Raw genomic sequence first — 20057 nt, forward strand, 5'->3', positions numbered from 1 at the left:
TTTCAGTCTCTAAACTATGAAAATCCTAGTAGATAACATAGGCAGTAAAATTGGACATTTCTCATAGCAATATTTTTTTCTGATATATCTCTTCAGGCAAGAAAACAAAAAAACAAAAACCAAATGCATCTACATCAAACTAATTTTTTTAGAGAGACACAGAGAGAGGGACAGATAGGGACTGACAGACAGAAAGGGAGGGAGATGAGAAGAATCAATTCTTCATTATAGCACCTTAGTTGTTCATTGATTGCTTTCTCATATGTGCCTTGACCTGGGGGCTCCAGCTGAGACGGTGACCCTTTGCTCAAGCCAGCGACCTTGGGCTGAAGCAGTGACCTTGGGCTTCAAGGCAGCAACCTTGGGCATCAAGGCAGCAACCCCGTGCTCCAGCCAGCAACCTTTGAGTTTCAAACCTGGGTCCTCAGCATCCCAGGCTCATGCTCTATCCGCTGCGCCACCACCTGTTCAGGCCAAACTAAAATGTTTTTTCACAGCAATGTAAATTTATTGCCCAGGTGGTGGAAACAAATGTGGGTTGCCACATTTGCATTACAAGTATTTAACATTTGCAGAGAAGAATACATAGGAAGCAACAGAAACAATCAACAAAATTAAAAACCCAGTCAATGGGAGAAAATATTCACGAATGATACATCTGATAATGGGTTAATATCCAAGATTTATGAAGAACTCATACCAGTCAACACCAAAGAAATCAATCCAATAAAATACGGTAAAAAAATCTGAATAAACATTTCTCCAATAGACATATAAAATAATGCTCAACATCACTAATCATCAGAGAAATGCAATTAAAACCACAATGAGAGGCCCTGACTGGGTACTCAGTTTGTTGAGCATTGTCCCGATATATTGAGGTTGCAGATTTAGTCCCCATCAGGGCACATAAGCAACTAATGAAGGCATGGATGAGTGGAACAATAAATTGATGTCTCTTTCTCTTGCTCATCAATAAAAAAATTAAAAATAAATAAATTATTAAAACCCATACTTGTCAGAATGGCTATGATCAGTAAGTCAACAAACAAGTGGTGGCAAGGATGTGGAGAGAAGGAAATCCTCCTGTACTTTTAGTGGGAATGCAGATAGTGTAGCCACTGTGGAAAACAGTATGAAGTTTTCCCAAAATGTTAAAACTGAAACTGTCTTAAGTCCCAGAAATCCCACTACTGTGAATTTATCCAGCATTATATACAATAGCCAAGATTGGGAAGCAGTACAAGTCCCCATCAGTAGATCAGTGGATAAAATAGCTGTGGCATATTTATACAATGAAGTACTACAGCCATAACAAGAAAGGAAAATATTACCCTTTGTGACAGCACGGATAAAATTGGAGAGCATTATGCTCAGTGAAATAGCTAGTCAGATAAAGATAGGTACTATATAATTTCACTTATAGGCAAAATCTGATAAAATAACTGATAACGGGTATCTGGTGGCTGGGTGGGGCAGTGTAGATGGATTGTGCATCAACATGTTTGATCATGGACACCAACAACCACATGGTGATTTCTGGAGGGGAGGATGGGTAAGTGGAAGTGAAGGAGGGTATAGGGAGTATAAATGTTTTTTTGTTTTAATTTTGAAAATTAAATTTAACAAGGTGACATTGGTCAACAAGAGTACATACATTTTGGGCAAACTTCTCCATATCATTTGGACAGTCAATTATGTTGTATAACCATTACCCAAAGTCAAATCATCTTCTGTCACCTTATATTTGTCCTTCATATCCTTTGCCCAACCCCCTTCCTGAATCACCACCCACTCCCCCTCTTCTGGTAATCCCTGAACTCCTATCTATGTACAAGAGTCTCAATTTTGTGTCTCACCTATGTGTGGAATCATACAGTTTTTAGCTTTTTCTGATTTACTATTTCACTCAGTATAATGTTATCAAGGTTCATCCATGTTATCAAGATCCCACCATTTTGCTGTAAATGATCCGATGTCATCATTTCTTATGGCTGAGTAGTATTACATTGTATATATGTACCACATCTTCTTTATCCAATCCTCTATGGAAGGGCATTTTGATTGTTTCCATGTCTTTGTCACTGCGAATAATGCTGTGATGAACACGGGGTTGCATGTGATTTTATGTACCAAAATTTTTTAGTTTCTGGCATATTTACCCAGTAGAGGGACTGCTGGGTCATATGATAGTTCTATTATTAATTTTTCTAGGAACTGTCATATTTTCTTCCAAAGTGGTTGTACTAAATTACATTCTACCAACAGTGAATGAGGGTTCTTTATTCTCTACAGCCTCTTCAACACTTATTATTATTATTATTAGTCTTGTTGATAATAGCTAATTTAACAGGTGTGAGGTGAAGTTTTGATTTGAATTTCTCAAATATTAATGAAGATGAGCATTTATATATATATATCTGTTGCCTATTTATATTTCTATTTGGGAAAAGTGTCTGTTCATATCCTCTCCCCATGTTTTTTATTGGGTTATTTGCTTGTTTGTTGCTGAGCTTTGTGAGTTCTTTATATATTTTGGATATTAACCCCTTATTTGAGCTGTTGTTTGCAAATATCATCTCCCATTTAGTTAACTGTTTTATTGTCAGATTCTTTTGCTATGCTAAAGCTTCTTAGTTTGATATAGTCCCATCCATTTCTTTTCCTTTACTTCCCTTGCCTTTGGAGTCAAATTCATAAAAGTGTTCTCTATGGCCAAGGTCCACGAGTTTAGTACCTGTTTTCTTCCATGTAATTTATTGTTTCAGATCTTATATTTAGATCTTTGGTCTACTTTGAATTAATTTTTGTGCAAGGAAACAAACTGTAGTCAAGTTTCATTCTTTCATTCAAGTTTCATTCTTGAAACTGTAGCCACAAGTTTCTGCATGTGGCTTTCCAATATTCGCAGCACCATTTATTGAAGAAACTTTCTTGTGTGGGTTTTTAGCTCCTTTGACAAAGAAGATTTGCTCATATATATGTGGTTTTATTTCTGGGCTCTCAATTCTGTGCCAGTGGTCTGCATATCTATTTTTCTGCCAATACTATGCTGTTTTGATTATCATGGCTTTATAGTATAATTTAAATTCAGGTATTGTAATGCCTCCAGCTTTGCTTTTTTTCTTCTTCTCAGGATTACTTTGGCTATTTGGTATTTTGTTTGGTTCCATACAAACCTGGTAATTTTTTATCCCATTTCTTTAAAATATGACATTGGAATTTTAATGGGAGTTGCATTAAACTTGTATATTGCTTTGGCTAATATGGCCAAATATGGCCAATAAATATTTAAACAATATTTATTCTTCCCATCCAAGAACATGGGATATTTTTCTATTCATTGTGTCTTTTTTGATTTCCTCTACTAATGCTTTGTAGTTTTCAGTATATAGATCCTTTACAGTCTTTGTTATGTTTATTCCTAGGTATTTAATTTTTTGTTGTTGCAATTGTAAAAGGGATTATTTTTCTGAGTTCATTTTCTGAAGTTTTATCGTTGGCATATATGAAAGCAATAGACTTCTGAGTATTAATTTTGTATCCTCTGACCTTACTGTATTGTTTTGTTGTTTCTTTTTATCTCCTTTTTAGTGAGAGAGACAGAGATTGAGATAGGAACAGAGAGAGAGACAGATAGGGACAGACAGGGAGGAAGGGAGAGAGATGAAAAACATCAATTCTTTCTTGTGGCACCTTTGTTGTAAATTGATTGTTTTCTTACATGTGTCTTTCTTGGGGGGAGGGTTACAGCAGAGCGAGTGACCCCTTGCTCATGCCAGCAACCTTTGGGCTCAAGCCAGTGACCATGGCATCATATCTATGATACCATGCTCAAGCCAGCAGTCCCACGCTCAAGCTGATGAGCCCATGCTGTAGCCAGATGAGCTTGTGCTTAAGCCGGCAACCTCAAGGTTTCGAACCTGCATCTTCTGCATCCCAGTCTGACACTCTATCCACTGCAACACCTCCTGCTCAGGTTGGTTTATTGTTTCTAATAGTCTTTTTGTGGAGTCTTTGAGGTTTTCTAAATACAGGATCATGTCATCTACAAAAAGTGAAACGTTTACTTCTGCTTTTCCGATATGAATGTCTTTTATTTCCTTCTCTGATTGCTCTGGCTAGAACATCCAGCACTTCGTTGAATATTGGAAAAGCTTTCAGGTTTTTTTTTTACCATTTAGTATGACATTAGCTGATGGTCTGTCATATATGGTCTTTATTATGTTGAGGTGCTTTCCTTCCATATCAATTTTATTGAGTGTTTTAAACATAAAAGGATGTTGTATCTTATTGAATGTCTTCTCTGCATCTATTGATAGTATAATATAATTTTTGTTCTTTGTTTTGTTGATATGGTATATTATGTTTTTTTTTTATGTATGTTGAACCATCCTTGTGCTTCTGAGATAAATCCCACTTGATCATGATGTATTATTTTTTAATGTATTTTTGTATTCAATTTGCTAGTATTTTGTTTAGGATTTTTGCATCTGTATTTATTAAAGATATTGGTCTGTAGTTTTCTTTTTTAGATTGTCCTTGCCAGGTTTTGGTATGAGGGTTATGTTGGCAACATAAAATGTTTTTGAAAGTATTGCTTTTTCAATTTTTTGGAAGACTTTGAGAAAGATAGGAGCCAAATCTTTGAATGTCTGGTAGAATTTACTAGTGTAGCAGTCTGGTCCTGGACTTGTATTTTTGGGGAGATTTTTGATAGTTGTTTCTATTTATTCCCTGCTTATGTGTTTATTTAGGTATCCCAATTTTTCATGATTCAGTCTAGAAAGATTGTATAGTTCTAGAAATTTATTCATTTCTTCTAGATTGTTGAATTTGGTGATATATAGTTTTTCATAGTATTCTACAATGATCCTTTATATGTCTATTATGTCTATGGTAATTTCTCCTATTTCATGTCAAAGTTTGTTTATATGAGTTCTTTCTCTTTCTTCCTTAGTGATTCTTGCCAAGGGTTTATTGATTTTACTGATTTTTTCAAAGAACCAGCTCTCTGTTGTATTAATTTTTCCTATAGGTTTTCTGTTCTCAATTTCATTTATTTCTGCTCTAATTTTTATTACTTCCTTTCTTTTGCTGACTTTGGGTTGCCTTTGTTCTTCTTTTTCTAGTTCCTTAAGATGTGCTGTTAAGTTGTTTACTTGGGCTCTCTTTTGAATTTTTATATAAGCCTGTAATGATATGAATTTCCCTTTTATTACTGCTTTTGCTGTATCCCAGAGATTTTGATATGTCATGTTGTCATTTTTGTTTGTATTTATGTATCTTTTGATATTTTCTTTTATTTCTTCTTTGACCCAGTCATTTTTTAGAAGTATGTTGTTTAATTTCCACATTTTTGTGTGTTTACTTCCTTTTTGTAGTTGAATTCTAGTTTCAAAAACTTATGGTCTGAGAATATGCTTGGTATAATTTCAATGTTTCTGAATTTGTTGATGTTAGTTTTGTGGCCCAGAATATGATCTATTTTTTAGAATGTGCCATGTGTACTGAAGAAAAATGTATACTCTGACATTTTGGGTTGAAATGTCTTGTAGAGGTCTATTATGTTCATTTATTCTAGTGTTTCATTTAAGGCCAACATTTCTTTATTAATTGTCTGTTTGATGAAGAATCTAGAACTGTCAACAGTGTGTTGAAATCTCCAAGTATGATTGTGTTTTTCTGTTTCTATTTTTAGATCAGTTAGTAGATGTCTTATATATTTTGGTGCTCCCTGGTATGGTGCATATATATTAAGAAGTATTATGTCTTTTTGACACAGTGGTCTCTTTATCATTACTAAATGGCCACTTTTGTCTCTGGCTACATTTGTTGTCTTGTAGTCAATATTGTCAGATATGGGTATGACTACAACTGCTTTTCTTTGGATATTATTTGTTTGGAGAACCATTTTCCAACATTTCATTTTGAATCTACTTTTGTCCTTGTAGCTTAGATGTGTCTCTTGAAGGCAACATACTGTTGTGCTTTGCTTTTTGATTCAATCTGCTACTCTGTGCCTCTTTATTGGTGAGTTCAATCCATTTTTATTTAGTGGACATCACGAAAATGGCACCGTGAGCAGCGCATCCGACAGATCTCCCCAAAATCTCAACAAATTTATCAACTAGAAACAGAAAAATTTATGCTTGGAGCATTCTGGAGTTCCACACACACTGAAAGTGAAAGGATTGTTATCACTTGAATCTGAGAGATGGGTCAGAGCTAAAGGTGTGGAGGAAACTAACTACCGCACGGACATTCATTCAAGCCGAGGAGGGAGTACGCCTGTGTGCTATCAACAAGACCACCCTCAGATGCCAATAAGAAAAAGGAAATCTAATATTATGGACACAAAAGATAGAGAAGTAACACAAATAGATGTGGAAAAATCTATGGAGAAAAGATTTAATATATTGGAAGCCTTGGAGCTAAATGACAGAGAATTTAAAATAGAAATCTTAAAAATACTCAGAGATATACAAGAAAACACAGAAAGGCAATTTAGGGAGATCAGAAAACAACTCAACGATCACAAAGAATATATTACAAAGGAAATTGAAACTATAAAAACAAATCAAACAGAAATGAAAAACTCAATTCACGAGCTGAAAAACGAGGTAACAAGCTTAGCTAATAGAACAGCCCAGATAGAAGATAGGATTAGTGAAATAGAAGACAAGCAACTTGAGGCACAACAGAGAGAAGAAGAAAGAGACTCAAAAATAATAAAAAACGAGAAAACCCTATAGGAATTGTCTGACTCCATCAGAAAAAATAACATAAGAATAATAGGTATATCAGAGGGAGAAGAGAAAGAAAATGGAATGGAGAATATACTCAAACAAATAATAGACGAGAACTTCTGAAGCCTGTGGAAAGAACTAAAGCCTCAAATTCAAGAAGCAAACAGAACACTGAGTTTTCTTAACCCCAACAAACCCACTCCAAGGCACATCATAATAAAGATGACACAAACCAATGACAAAGAAAAAATTCTCAAGGCAGCCAGGGAAAAGAAGAGTACAACATATAAAGGAAGGCCTATTAGATTATCATCAGACTTCTCAGCAGAAACTCTACAAGCTAGAAGAGAGTGGACCCCAATATTTAAAGCCCTGAAAGAGAGGAACTTTCAACCAAGAATACTATACCCATCAAAGCTATCCTTCAAGTACGAAGGAGAGAGATATAAAAACATTCACAAATACAGAGATGAGAGAATTTATAATCAGAAAGCCCCCACTCCAGGAAATACTAAAGAGGGTTTTCCAACCAGATTCAAAGAACAAAAGAAAACAAAACCACAAGTAACAGCTCCACCAAGAACACAATAAAACCAAACTTAAACTGTGTCAACAAAAGAAAAAAAGGGGGGAGAGGATGGAGATTAACAGTAGCAAAGGACGATGAAGTGCAGAAATACTCATAAGATAGGGTACTACAATGAACATGGTAGGTACCCTTTTCATTACTTAATGGTAACCACCCTTGAAAAAACCACCACAAAAACACTTGACTTAAAAAAGGTAGCAACAGAGGAAAGAAGTATGGAATACAAACAAACAAAAACAAATGATAGAAAAACAAAAGAGAAGAATCAAACAAGATACAAAACAGAAAGCAATTTATAAAATGGCAATAGAGAACCCACAAGTGTCAATAATTACACTAAATGTAAATGGATTAAATTTACCAATAAAAAGACACAGAGTAGCAGAATGGATTAAAAAAGAAAATCCAACTGTATGCTGCCTACAAGAAGCACATCTAAGCAACAAGGATAAAAACAAATTCAAAGTGAAAGGCTGGAAAACAATACTCCAAGCAAACAACACCCAAAAAAAGGCAGGTGTAGCAATACTCATATCTAATAATGCTGACTGCAAGACAGAAAAAGTACTCAGAGACAAAAATGGTCATTTCATAATGATTAAGGGGACACTGAATCAAGAAGACATAACAATCCTTAATATATATGCACCAAACCAAGGAGCACCAAAATATATAAGACAGCTATTTATTGACCTTAAAACAAAAACTGACAAAAATACAATCATACTTGGAGACCTCAATACATTGCTGATGGCTCTAGATCAGTCATCCAAACAGAGAATCAATAAAGATATAGTGGCCTTAAACGAAATACTAGAACACCTAAATATGATAGACATCTACAGGACACTTCATCCCAAAGCAACAGAGGATACATTTTTCTCTAGTGTACATGGAACATTCTCAAGAATTGACCATATGTTGGGCCACAAAGACAATATCAGCAAATTTAGAAAAATTGAAATTGTACCAAGCATATTCTCTGATCATAAAGCCTTGAAACTAGAATTCAACTGCAAAAAAGAGGGGGAAAACCCCACAAAAATGTGAACACTAAACAACATACTTTTAAAAAATGAATGGGTCAAAGAAGAAATAAGCGCAGAAATCAAAAGATATATACAGACAAATGAAAATGAAAATACGACATATCAGAATCTCTGGGATGCAGCAAAAGCAGTAATAAGAGGAAAGTTCATATCACTTCAGGCCTATATGAACAAACAAGAGAGAGCCCAAGTAAACCACTTAATTTCACATCTTAAGGAACTAGAAAAAGAAGAACAAAGACAACCCAAAACCAGCCGAAGAAAGGAGATAATAAAAACCAGAGCAGAAATAAATAAAATAGAGAACAGAAAAACTATAGAAAAAATCAATAAAACAAGGAGCTCGTTCTTTGAAAAGTTCAACAAAATTGACAAACCCTTGACAAGACTCACCATTTTTATTTAGTGTAATTATTGACACTTGAGGATTTCCTATAGCAATTTTATATATTGCTTTCTGATAGGTCTGTGTCTTGTTTGGTTCCTTTCTTTTGTTTTTCTGTCAGTTGTTTTTGTTTGGTGGTATTTCATACTTCTGTCCTCCATTTTTTCTTTTTTTAAGCTATGTGTTTCAGTAGTGGAATTTTCAAGGGTGGTTACCATTAGGTTATTAAAATAAAAATGATCATATTTATAAGAGTCCATTATCTCATGAGTGCTTCTGCAGTCCATCCTCCTTTATTACTGCTGATCTTTGTCCTCTCTCATATTACGTTAATGTCATAAATTATCCTTGTTTTTATTGTGATCTTGCTGGAGCTTTTAATTGTAGTTTTGTTTTGTTCTTTGTATCTAGTTGGATAACCCCTTTAATATTTCTCACACTTGGGGTTTTCTGGTGATAAAATCCTTCAGGTTCTCTATGTCTGTAAATGTGTTTATTTCCCCTTCATATTTGAAGGATAGCTTCGATGGATATAGTATTCTTGGCTGGTAATTCCTCTTTCAGCACTTTAAATGTCCACTTTCTTTCTGGCTTGTAGAGCTTCTGATGAGAAATCACATGGTAACCTAATAGGCCTTCCTTTATATGTTATATTATTCTTTTCCCTAGTTGCCCTGAGGATTGTTCCTTTGTCATTGATTTGTGGTAATTTCATTATGATGTGTCTTGGAGTAGATCTGTTTGGGCTGAGATAACTTGGTGTTCTGTTTGCTTCTTGGATTTGAGGCTCTCTTTCCACAGGTTTGGGCAGTTCTCACCAATTATTTGCTTTAATATGTTCCCCACTCCCTTTTTCCTCCCTTCTTCTTCTGATACATCCATTATTCTTATATTGCTCTCTCTGATGAAGTCAGACAATTCTTGTAGGGCTTTCTTATTTTTTTTTTTTTAATTTGTGAGTCTGTCTCTTTTTCTCTCTGTAGTATCTTTATTTGCCTGTATTCAATGTCACTGATTCTCTTCTCTCTCTGGCCTGTTCTGTTAGCTAAACTTGCTACCTCATTTTTCAGTTCATTATTGAGTTCTTCATCTCTGTTTGGTTCTTTTTTATAGTTTCAATTTCCTTGGTGAAGTACTCTTTTTGCTCATCAATTTATTTTTAAGGTCACTAAATTGCCTTTTGGTGTTTTCTTGTGTTTCATTGAATATTTTTAGAATTTCCATTTTGAATTCTCTGTCATTTAGCTTCAAGTTTTCCATGTAATTGAGATATTTTTCTAAAGATTTTTCATTTTCTTTTTGAAGCCATAGTATTCAATTTCTTCTTCCTTGATGATGTTTGAGAGTGATATTGTAAATAACACTAACAAGAAATAACTAAAAAATAAAAATAAAAATTTAAAAGTACAGTGAAAAAACAGAAATTCTATAATTTATAATAATAAGAATAAAAAAATACAGATAACAAAGAGTGGAAACAGGAAAAATTAAAAAAGAAGAAAATGAAATAAAAAACAAAGGAAACCACAAAAAAGGTAAGAAATATAATAATTTGCAGAAAAATGAAGTTCATATGAACAGAAAAAAATGAAGAAGAAAAAAGAGAGAATAAAGGAATAAATGAGAAAGTATCAGAAATAAAACCCTCATGTAAAATAAGAAAAAATATAACAACTAAAGATAGCAAAGTTCAAATGGGAAAAAGGAGAAAGGATAAAAAGGAAAGAAAAAAATGAGGAAAAGCAAAAAAAATATATTTTTTTCAGTTTTGAGAGGTTACATTTTCCTCTTTCCTCCAGGTGGCATTGTATTATGTTTTGCCTTTGTGAGATTTTTGAGCGGAGCTTTGTTGAGACATTGTTGTAGTAGTTGCAGTCTTATTGGTGGGTGGGGCTTGTGGCTAGGTCTTTTCAATTTTATGTCTCTAGATCAGGGGTAGTCAACCATTCTATACCTACCACCCACTTTTGTATCTCTGTTAGTAGTAAAATTTTCTAACCGTCCACTGATTCCACAGTAATGGTGATTTATAAAGTAGAGTTACAGCAAGTTAAAGCATATCATAATAATTACTTACCAATTCCTTTATGTTGGACTTTCACTAAGTTTGGTAGAATAAATCTTTATAAAACAACCTACTATAGTTAAATCTATCTTTTTATTTATACTTTGGTTGCTCTGCTACCACCCACCATGAAAGCTGGAATGCCCACTAGTGGGCAGTAGGGACCAGGTTGACTACCATTGCTCTAGGTGGTTCCCACTCTCAACAGAGGGGATCAAACATGGGTGCTTCCACCTCTCACCAGAAAGAGCAGCCCCAGGTCATCTGATGTGGGGGATCCACCTCTGCCACTCTTCTCCCAGTGAGGAGAGCAATGCTGGACCTGGGAGGCTGGGGGGTCATAACCTGGTCCTCCCTCTCATACCACTCAAAGTGTCACTGGTGGGCAGGGTAGAGCAGGGGCTGTGGGTGGGAGCCAATTGTGCCCACGTGATAGGCATCCTGAACTCCACGAGCAAAACTTGCACAGATAAGGTAACATCAGATGGCAGATCAAGAGTGCCTCAGTGAAGTAAAGGCCAAACTCTGTGGAAACGTGTGCTGATTGAGCACACCGGTGCACTGCAGGAGACCAATTTCCATGGGCTAATTGCATGCAGATTGAGGGAGCACTGCAGGCTGTGTCCATGCTGGGTACCAGCAATCGCAAGTGGAGCACAGTGATACGGTCGACCATGTGAACTGGTAGTATCCCTGCTCTTGGTTGCATGCTCACCTTAATTCAGCTCCTTCCCCTCTGCCCCACAGTCTCTCCACTTCTCCTGACTTCAAAACAAAACCCACACTAAAAGTGCCTCCCTTCCTCGGATCAATGAGGAAAGAGAAAAACTTGGTCTTCTAGCTTTTGCCCTTCCTCTGGGAATGTGTCCTATCATCTTCTGCCCCACATTTCACCCTGTCCCACCTTTAGTCCATTTGCTGTGTGAATCTTTCAGGCACACCTTCAAGCTCAGCTGTGGTGCCTTCTCTGCATTATAGCTGTTCAATTTGTTGAAATTTCAAGGGGAGAGACCAAGGGTATCTCTCACATTGCCATTTCTTTGACATCACATATGATCATCTAAATGGCTTTTGAAGGAGAATCATCCTGGGGTGGCAAACTTGCAATACAATGTACAGGTGATATGTCATGGAATTATGCACCTAAAACTTCTATAATTTTGTTAACCACTGTCATCCCAATAAACTCAATAAAAGGAAAAAAATCTAAAAAATAAAAAGTGGTACCACTCAGCTATAAAAATGATGAAGTAGTGCCATTTGCAACAACATGGATGGAACTAAAAGGTATTATGCTAAGTAAAATAAATAAGTTTGAAAAGGACAAGAAATATATGTTTCACTCATATGTGAGATATAAAACAAATAGCAACAAATACAGAGACCTAAATATACTAAAACAAAATCCTACTCATAGATTACAGAACAGAATGGTGGGTTTAATACATGGTGATAGAAGGGGATTAGTCTTCCAGTGGGGAGCACACAATAGAATCTACAGCTGTCATATAAAGTTGTATACCTGGAATTTATATAATGTTACTAACCAATGTTAGCCAATAAATTTAATAATAATTTAAAAAAAGAAATTGAATTTCTCCTTCCTCTACTAAAAAGACACTGAATAGATTAAGAAATATGTCTTCATAAATGTGTTAATGAGATATAAATAAATTCTAGATAATTATTACCAGTAAAGATACATTTACAACATTCATTCTCAAGAGGTAATACTGAATGTGAAATGAACTTCCTCTTTTAAACACCATTTATTATACTCAACTGGCCTTTTTTTAATGCCTGTTCTATTTTTTATGCTGGCTAGTCTTCACATGGTACCTCATATCTTCATAAAATTCTGCAGGATAAACATTATTTTTTATTTTTTTCTTTATTTATTTTAGAGAGAGAGAGGAAAGGATGAGGGAGAGAGAGAGAGAGAGACAAACAGACACACACACAGAAACATCACTTTGTTATTCCACTTATTTATGCATTTATTCTTTGATTCTTGTATGTGCCCTGACCAGGGATCAAACCCACAACCTTGGTTATTGGGATAATGCTCTAACCAACAACTGAGCTACCAGCCCAGGGTTTAAGATAAACATTATTAACCCCAGTTTGCAAATAGAGAATATGAGAATCAGATAAAAGTTTTCTCAAAATTTGCAACATGGGAGATAGAACCAAGTTTCTAAGTAATGACTGAATGTAAAGCACTTATTTATTGCTCCCATGATTATCCTGCATTCAATATTTTGGTTTTGGTTGGGCATTTTGACATAACTTTGTGGAATAAAGAACTTTCTTAGCTTAAAACTGTTATTTTTATGATTAATTTAATTTAATTTTAAAATGGAATAAATTCCCTAAATTGTAGAGCTCATTGTAATCAGTGAGTTTTCTACCATGGCTCCATATACACCCTTTTCCTCAGGAACACCTAAATGGTAAACTGTTTTAGATGAGGTACTACAATTTTCCATACTGGAGCACATGCACCAGATGCACGAGGTTTGGGGTAGTGTATTACTTATTCTATAATTTAGGTTTTAAAAGGTTAGAGGCTGGGTGAAAAAGGTGAAAGGCTGAAGCAAAGCAAAAAAAAAAAAAAAAAAAAAAAAAGAAAAGCTCTCCTGTTGAGAAAGAATTAAGCTTTTAAGCTCATTTTTACACAAAAATCATCACATTATTCTCCTCAAATCCATTCAGTAGACTCAAAAAAGTTCAACTCTTCCATGTGCCCAGAGGAGGATTAAGGTTGGCTGAGGCCCTGGCAGCAGAAGAAAATATTGGGCCCTTAAAAAAAAAAAGTCAGGGAAAATAAAAATACATGTTAAACATATTTTTAAATAAATAAAAAATATTATGTACTATTAATGTTAAAATTGCACATATGAAACCACACTTGCTGTTATTAGAAAAAAGTGTAAAGTGGGGTTTTGCAGGGCTCTTCAGAAGTCGGGGTCCAGGGTGCACGCCCGGTGTGCCTGCCATTAAATCCGCCTCTGCATGCGCCTTTCAAAGCTTTCCAAAAACCAAGAACATAAAACAAGCTGTCTCTGTATAGACCTTCTCAATCCTACCTCTGCACTTCTGCATGTGTTGGGTTGTCCTTTATCTTCCTTTGAACCTAGCTAGGTTTTATCAATTTTTTTAGTTCTAGGTCAAGTACCTTATATTGAAAGATCACTTTCCTTGGCCTCTTTTGAAGTTCTGTGGCACTTGCCCGAATATCACTTTCTTTTAAAATTTTTTATTTATTTTTTTAGAGAGAGGAAGAGAGAAAGAGAAAGGAACATTGATTTTTTTTTTGTTTCACTTATTTAAAATATATTGGTTGATTTTTATATGTGCTCTTATCAGGAATCAAACCCTCAACCTTACCTTGACACATCTGGTCAATGCAAACCAACTGAGTACTGGGCCAGGGCTCCTAACATCTCTTTTGACACCCAAATTCTAATATCTCTTGTTTTTTTTAATTATGTGTGTATTTTTCTGGCTTTAAAAATTGAATACAGACTTCTTCAGGGCAGGGATTACTCTTTGTATTTCACATTGCTTATAGCAGGCCAGGCACTTAATCAATGTTTATTGAGTAAAATCACATCACAACAAACACAATTAACATTTCCCACTCCCCTCCTTCTATTTTCTTCAGAATAGGACACAGGTACTTTTTATTTTTAATAATACTATATATTATTATTATTATTATTAGTGTTATCATTATTTTTACCTGAAGAAACTGCACATATATTGAGTGGCATAAAAATAAAATTATGACACATTAACCAGGATAGGTCAATGTCCACAGAAATACAACTGATGTTAGTATTTTTGCATAATAAAAGTATATATATAATACATATAATGTAATACTGCCTGACCTGTGGTAGTGCAGTGGATTAAAGCATTGACCTGGAATGCTGAGGTTGCCAGTTTGAAACCCTGGGCTTGTCTGGTCAAGGCACTACAGGAAACAACTACCATGAGTTGATGCTTTTAGCTTTTCTTCTTTCTCTCTCCTATCTCTAAAAATCAATAAATAAAATCTTTACAAATATATAATATAATACTTAAATTAGATTAAAATTATTTTGTGTGCATTCAAGGAGATAATAAGCAAAAGTATTAATCTGTAAGAAAAATTATATGCCACTTGCTTGAACTATAGTTGAATATTGTAGCTTTATGTAGGGGTCCACTGATTATAGCAAGATCTTCCTATTTCTTCATTCTTTAGGCTCTGTACTCTCTTGCAGATATTTGGTTTTATAGAGGCTGGGTCATTGTTTTCTCTGGTGTTCTGCCTCTGGATCAGATATCTGCTGCCTCCCAGTTTTTCTCTCTATTACTTTTGTTGGTTTCCCCTTGTGTCAACACAAAGCTACCAGCAGAGAAAGAATGAGCAGAGAGATGGGAAGGGTTTGAAAATCTGATGGACAGAATCAGGTGGAGAGTGGATAAACAAAGAAGAATACAGATGGTTGATGAACTTTTATATTCTTTTATCTTTTATGTGTTAAAGTCTTGCTTGGCTGATACAGGTGGCAGTTTGTTATTAATGTTAATATTCAGTGTAATTGTGCTTGGTTATTCAATCATATCAAAAAATGTTTTGGAATGGTATTCATGAGCTTAATCTTGTTCTTTCAATAGAAAAGCTTTAATATATATATATATTCCTGTTAAGTTCTTATAAATGTAAAAGATGTATATCATCAGAAGGTTCATTTTACATTAAGTAATATATATTTTTATTTTATCGATAGTGAATTCTCTGTATACTCAATTTCATATGTAGTTATCTTACTGAAATTATTGTAGTTATAATACTGTGACTGCCTTAAATATTAAAATGCTTGGTCATTTTAGATAAATTAAAATGACATATTTCAAGTTGATGTAGAATTTTGAACTTGTACACTATCATCTCCAGACAACATGTCTAGTACTTTCTGAAGTATTATAAATATTCCAACAGACAGGGGGACTATATATGTCAAGCTGAGAACTTGGGGCACTGCTTTCTGTTGTCTATGAATTTGTTTCCTGCTGAGTGTTTGGTATCTGGAGGATTCTGACACCAATATCACATTTGCAGATGTGCAATATTTTCTCCTGCATGGCCATATGTATATTTCATGTATATGCAGAAAGTTATCATATTTTCAGTAATATTCTAACATAATAATATCTAAGATGACACCATAAAGGAAAAATTTATCACACTGGCATTAAAACATGAGTACCCCTGTTTGGAAATAGTTGTATCTTGGAGTACACAATGATTTCCCTGAAATGTAGTAAATATTTTTTGTACACTAGGCTTCCATTAAAGCAAGAGCTGTTGCAACAATAGACTTTCCCTCTGGGATTTGTATTTGCTATATGGAGGCTTTTAAATGGATTTATTTTCTTGGGTGTACACTGTGGTTCTCCTTAGAATGACTCTCTTAGGGGGAAAATACATATTTATTTTCTTCCTACACCAGTTTTTTATCTTTTACCTCACTGTTATAATCCAACTTTAAATGCTATTTTATGGGAAATGGTTTGCAGTGCCTTCATCTCTTGAAGTCCCGGTGGTTTTTATAAAAAGATGGTACAGGTACTTGGAAAATGTTAGTTAGCTAGGATGTAAAAATGAATTTGCTTATAATATTCTCAGGAACATACTGAAAGTAAAAAAGAACTAAAGTTTGAGTTTTGGTTTGAGAGAAGAGGACAAGAAAGAGTATGGGATATAGAGACAGTGTTTCAGAAAAGCAATGAATGTGAACTTAAGAAAGGTAGCAGCCTTTCATGGTTCAGCAGCAGGTAATCACAGGTAATAAAAGAAAATACAAATCAGAACAGCATGTGGTAGAATGGGAACAAAGTATTTGTGGAGCCTGGTTGATTTCCCTAGTTTTTAGTCCATACATACATTATAGAAGTCTTCTCAGGATCTCCAGAGAAATTGAAAGTCAGTCACATGCTGCATAGAAGTTTCATTATCTTTTAAGAATTTACATGTTTTTTAGACCAGAATTTTATAAAGCACTACTCCAGTCATAAGTGTAAGAATCTCCTGACACTGCTTTGTATGCTTTATTTAAAATGGAAAGATTTTTGATAGAGGCAATTGTGTAGGACAAAATGGAAAGCAAAAGTAAAACAATCTACTGATGGGTCTCCTAGGAAGTTAAATAGGTGTTCCCAGGTCATCATTCATTCTACAGAGCAATATGGATATGGCTCAGCCCCTTGAAAAATAGACAACTCTAGATTTTGGCGAGGAAGAAATAGTCCTGGCTCCACAAGCAGAGGCAGGGCCTGTGGACCTATGAAGTGGGCAGAAAGAAGTGATGTTACCTCTCCAGCACTGTAACTTCGGAGCCTCTGGAGGTGTTGTCGATGCGTCAGATGATTGGGAACACGACCATTCTGAAGAGGTATTCGGGGGTCAATGAAAGTGGTGGCTCGATTGTTGTGGTCCACAAAAAAGGACTGCAGACAAACCAGTTAAAAAAAACAAAACAAAACACCATGAGAATGAGCCATAACAAAGTGAATAATGTAAGGGAATGCTACAGGGTTCAGGCATCATGTTTATTTGTCTTTCATTTTTATCAACTCAAAATTAGATGGAAAATAGGGGCAATGTGCATCATTTTTGCTCAGTACTTGAATAAAGCAAGAGCAGTCATTAACACTTTACACTGTGGAGTTATACAGTAGTAATCATTATGTTTTATTTTAATATGCAAAATATGATAGATATTTAATAGATAAATAATTCTACTGATTAACTTCTACAGCATTTAATTTATTTCACAGCATTAAATTTTTTTAAAATGTTCATTTTTACTACAGAATTATCACAGTCTCACTGAGGAAAGAATTAAAAAAATTAAATAGTAAAAAAAATCTCAAATATCACAATCTAAAGGTAATCAACAATATCTTGATTTTTTTGTTTTTTCTTTTTCTATGCAAATATATATATTTTTGCCCATCAACAATTATAATTAAGTTATGATATTTTGCGTATTATTTTATTAACATTTCCATGTTATTAAATATCTTAACAGAATTTTAATAAGCATGTAGTATTGTTTTATAAATGTGTAATAATTACTTTCAGCACTCTGAAAAATAACAACAGTGTATTTCACAGAACTAGAATAAATAACCCAAAAATTTACATGTAACAGCAAAGACCACCAATGACTGCAGTAATCTTTAGAAGGAAGAACAAAGTTGGAGGTATCACAGTACCTGATATTAAACTATACTTCAAAATAAACTAATGAACAAAATAGAAAAAGAAGCATGGACAAATGGAACAGAATAACAGTTGTCAAAGCAGAGGAAGGTAAGGACTGGGTGAAAAAAGGTGAAGGGATTAGCCAAAAACCATATATATATAACACATAGACACAGACAACAGTGTGGCGATAGCCAGATGGAAAGTAGGGTGGGAGCAAGGAGGAGGGTAAAGGAGGAAAAAATGGGTTCAGAAAGAGACTTTGCTTGGGGTGGGAAGTATATAATGTGGTATGCAAATGATGTTTTATTGATATGTACACTTGAAACCTGTATGGTTCTGCTAACCAATGTCATCCCAATAAATTCAATTAATATAATAAACAAACAAACAAACAAAAATAAATAAATAAATAAAACCCCTGTACTTTAATATTATGGGAATCAAAAGAGCATGGTACAGTCACAGAAACAGGCACATAGGTCAATGGAACAGAATAAAGAGCCCAAAAATAAACCCACACCTATACAGTCAATTAATATTTTAAAAAAGAGGCAAGAATATATAATTGTATAAAGAGAGTATCTTAAATAAATGCTAGTGAAAAAATTTAATGGATTCATAAAAAAATAAAACTATAGCACCTTATTATACCATATACATGAATAAATTCAAAATTGATTAAAGATTTAAATGTGTGAATAATAAACATAAAATTCCTAGATTAAAGTATATATTAGCAGTAAAACCTTTGACATTTGTTTTAGCAATATTTTTTTCTGATATACCTCCTTGGGCAAGGAAAACAAAAGAAAAAAAATAAACAAATGGGACTACATCAAAATAAAATTTTTTGCAGAAAGTAACCATGAGAAAAATGAAAAGAAAACCTGCCAAATGGGAGAAAATATTTGCCAGTGATAAATCTGATAAAAGGGGGTAATGTCCAAAATTTATAAAGAACTCACACAACCCAATACCAAAAAATATCCAAATGATTTAATTAAAAATTTGATAGGACCTGAGTAATCTCCAAGAAGACATACAGATGGCCAATAGACATATGAAAAGATGCTCAACATCACTAATCATCTGAGGTACGGAAAATAAAACCACAATAAATTATCACCTCACACATGTCAGAATGGCTATTCCTTTTTTTTTTCCTTTTTATTTAGATAATTAAATTTAATGGGGTGACACTGATTAATAACATTACATAGTTTCCAGGTAAACATTTCTATAGCATTTGAACTGCTGATTATGTTGTATACCCATCACCCAAAGTCAAATCATTTTCTGTCACTGTATATTTATTTGTTCCTCTTTATTCTCCTCTCCCCCTGCTCTCCCCTCCCTCTGGTAACCACTTCACTTTTATCTATGTCCATGAGTCTCAGTTTTATATTCTACCTTTGTGTGAAATCATATAGTTCTTAGCCTTTCTGATTGATTTATTTCACTCATTTCACTCAGTATACTGTTCTCATGGTCTGTCCAGGTTGTCATAAATGGCAATATGTCATTATTTCTTATGGCTGAGTAGCATTTCATTGTATATATGTACCACATCTTTTTTTATCTAATCCTCTATTGAAGGATACTTGTTTCCATGTCTTGACTACAGGGAATAGTGCTGCAATAAACATGGGGATGCATGTGTCTTTACCTACCAATATTTTTTAGTTTTTTTGGTAGATATCACGTAGAGGAATTGCTGAGTCATATGGCAGTTCTATTCTTAGTTTTGTAGAGGCTGTGGAGAAAAGGAACCCTTATTCACTGTCGGTGGGAATGTAAATTGTTATAGCCATTAAAGAAGACAGTATTATGGTTCCTCAAAAATCTCAGAATAGAACTACCATATGACCCAGCAATCCCTCTACTGGGTATATACCCAGAAAACTCAAAAACATTGGTATACAAAGACACATGCACCCCCATGTTTATCGCAGTATT

General features: G+C 34.4%; 1 protein-coding gene across 2 annotated transcripts in view; it reads right to left on the reverse strand.

Moving 5' to 3' along the window:
* HECW1 (HECT, C2 and WW domain containing E3 ubiquitin protein ligase 1) overlaps positions 1–20057 on the reverse strand; it is a 592171-nt gene that overhangs the window by 151698 nt on the left and 420416 nt on the right. For both annotated transcript variants that reach the window (XM_066272070.1, XM_066272071.1), the window contains one exon: positions 17204–17338. In XM_066272070.1, the coding sequence (XP_066128167.1) occupies positions 17204–17338 (135 nt within the window). The remainder of the gene's footprint in view (positions 1–17203; positions 17339–20057) is intronic.

This window comes from Saccopteryx bilineata, chromosome 4 (assembly GCF_036850765.1).
Source record: "Saccopteryx bilineata isolate mSacBil1 chromosome 4, mSacBil1_pri_phased_curated, whole genome shotgun sequence".
NCBI lineage: Eukaryota > Metazoa > Chordata > Mammalia > Chiroptera > Emballonuridae > Saccopteryx > Saccopteryx bilineata.